The following is a 1,634-nucleotide window of genomic DNA, read 5'->3' as shown; positions in this document are numbered from 1 at the left end:
GTTATGACAGTTCTGTTGCAAACAACATTACTGTAGAGGGGCAAAATGATCATTTATCCAGAAATAACTGTAAAATAGTTTTTTTCAATAACACAAACCATACAACCAACTATTTTATCTGGATCAACTACTGATCAACAACTTACCTGGATCAAATTCTTATCAACAACTTATGAATAAGCTTTAGCCGCCCGAAACAGACCTAAAGTCAAACATGAAACACTAACATAAAATAGAAATGGAGATATGGAGGCATGCTTTTGTATGTATAACTTTTTCTAATTTTTGGGCTTGTTTCACCAAGCTCAATTTTTTTAAGAGTATTTTGTCTTCCATATAGCGAAAGTGGTTCTTCCAAATGCTGTTATTCGAGTCCGGAGCCCCGTCCCCATATAATCACAGTACGTTTTCCGGTGCAAGACTTTGTTCGGGGTATGCATCCAACCTCCGGCGATGAGCCCGCCGCGTTCCCCGAACGGCTCCGGCCACCACCATCCGAAAGTACTAACAGACCTAAGCACCGACGCCTTTGCCCTCTGCACGCGTTTTTTGTCCCTCCGCGACGTCTCTAACCTGGCCATGTCCTCAAAGTCTCTCCGCCTCCTCGCCTATTCCGACGCCGTTTGGTTTCGCCTTCTCCAGTACCAGACAAACCCTTCTCCTATTCGGTATCTTTACTCCCAGTTTTTGTTGGTCTTTTATGATGGTCAGTGCTTGGGATTAATAGGGAGCGATGGCCAAATTATTGCATGTCTTCTGGAGCTGGAGGAGCTAGGGAAGAGTATCTATCGAGATTCACTGCAATGCGGCAGTTTAAATTCTGTGATCCTGCCATTGTTCATTTATGGGCTATGCCTGTTCCACCGACGCAAATTTTGTTGGCTAAAAATGAGATCTGGGTCGACCAGGTGAATTGTAATGGAATTTTCTTTGTTCGTAACAACGAAAAATGACTGAATTTCTTAGGGTTTTTTTCTGACCTGAAGCTATAATGTGAATAATGGTAGGATAATGTAACGACTAAATTTTTATATTATACAAGGTTATACTTGTGTTTTTTTAAAATTTATGAGGGTAAGAGAACCACCGAGTTCCTCTATTGTTATGGAGATGCTAATATAGCTGTTACTGTTAGTTAGGGAAGTGAAGACCTGATAGCGTGTAAAGATTAACTCGTGTGAATTTGTTCCAATATCTTAGGATGCTTCCGATGCTTTTAGTCATGGAAATTGCATTTCATTGTAACTAAATGAATAATTGCGATATTAGTTACACTTGCCTTAAAAGTGCTTCTACTGTGATATAAAGAATTAGTTTTCTGCAATAATCTTGATCTTATTTGGGAAATATAAACTTTGGTAATTATGATCTTATTTGATTTTTTTGATAAAGAAGGTGCTGATAAGCTTCTGGTTGTCTTTTGGTTAATGAGATATTTAAAATATTTTTGAGGTGGCACGTCAAAGAAAGGTGTTCTAGGTTGTCTCGAATGCTATAAAGCCTTCTATCCAATGGTTTAATAATTGGATATGATGTTGCATGTCATTTGTCTTCTATGCAATTTTGTTTGGAGTATGCGTTACTTAAATGGCTTCCACTTCAACATATGTGAATTGAAAATGGATTTTTTTTTT

General features: G+C 38.3%; 1 protein-coding gene across 1 annotated transcript; it reads left to right on the top strand.

Annotated features, from left to right (window-relative positions):
• Nucleotides 1-310: 310 nt before the first annotated feature.
• On the top strand, nt 311-908 carry LOC110035203 (the record flags this gene model as incomplete). Its single annotated transcript, XM_020739439.1, has 2 exons — nt 311-641; nt 728-908. Coding segments are annotated over exons 1-2 (369 nt in total), but the record flags the coding sequence as incomplete, so codon positions are not given.
• Nucleotides 909-1,634: the final 726 nt, after the last annotated feature.

This window comes from Phalaenopsis equestris, unplaced genomic scaffold (assembly GCF_001263595.1).
Source record: "Phalaenopsis equestris unplaced genomic scaffold, ASM126359v1 Scaffold196740, whole genome shotgun sequence".
NCBI lineage: Eukaryota > Viridiplantae > Streptophyta > Magnoliopsida > Asparagales > Orchidaceae > Phalaenopsis > Phalaenopsis equestris.
Note: the sequence above shows the minus strand (reverse complement) of the source record. Positions and strands in the feature narration are given on the sequence as shown.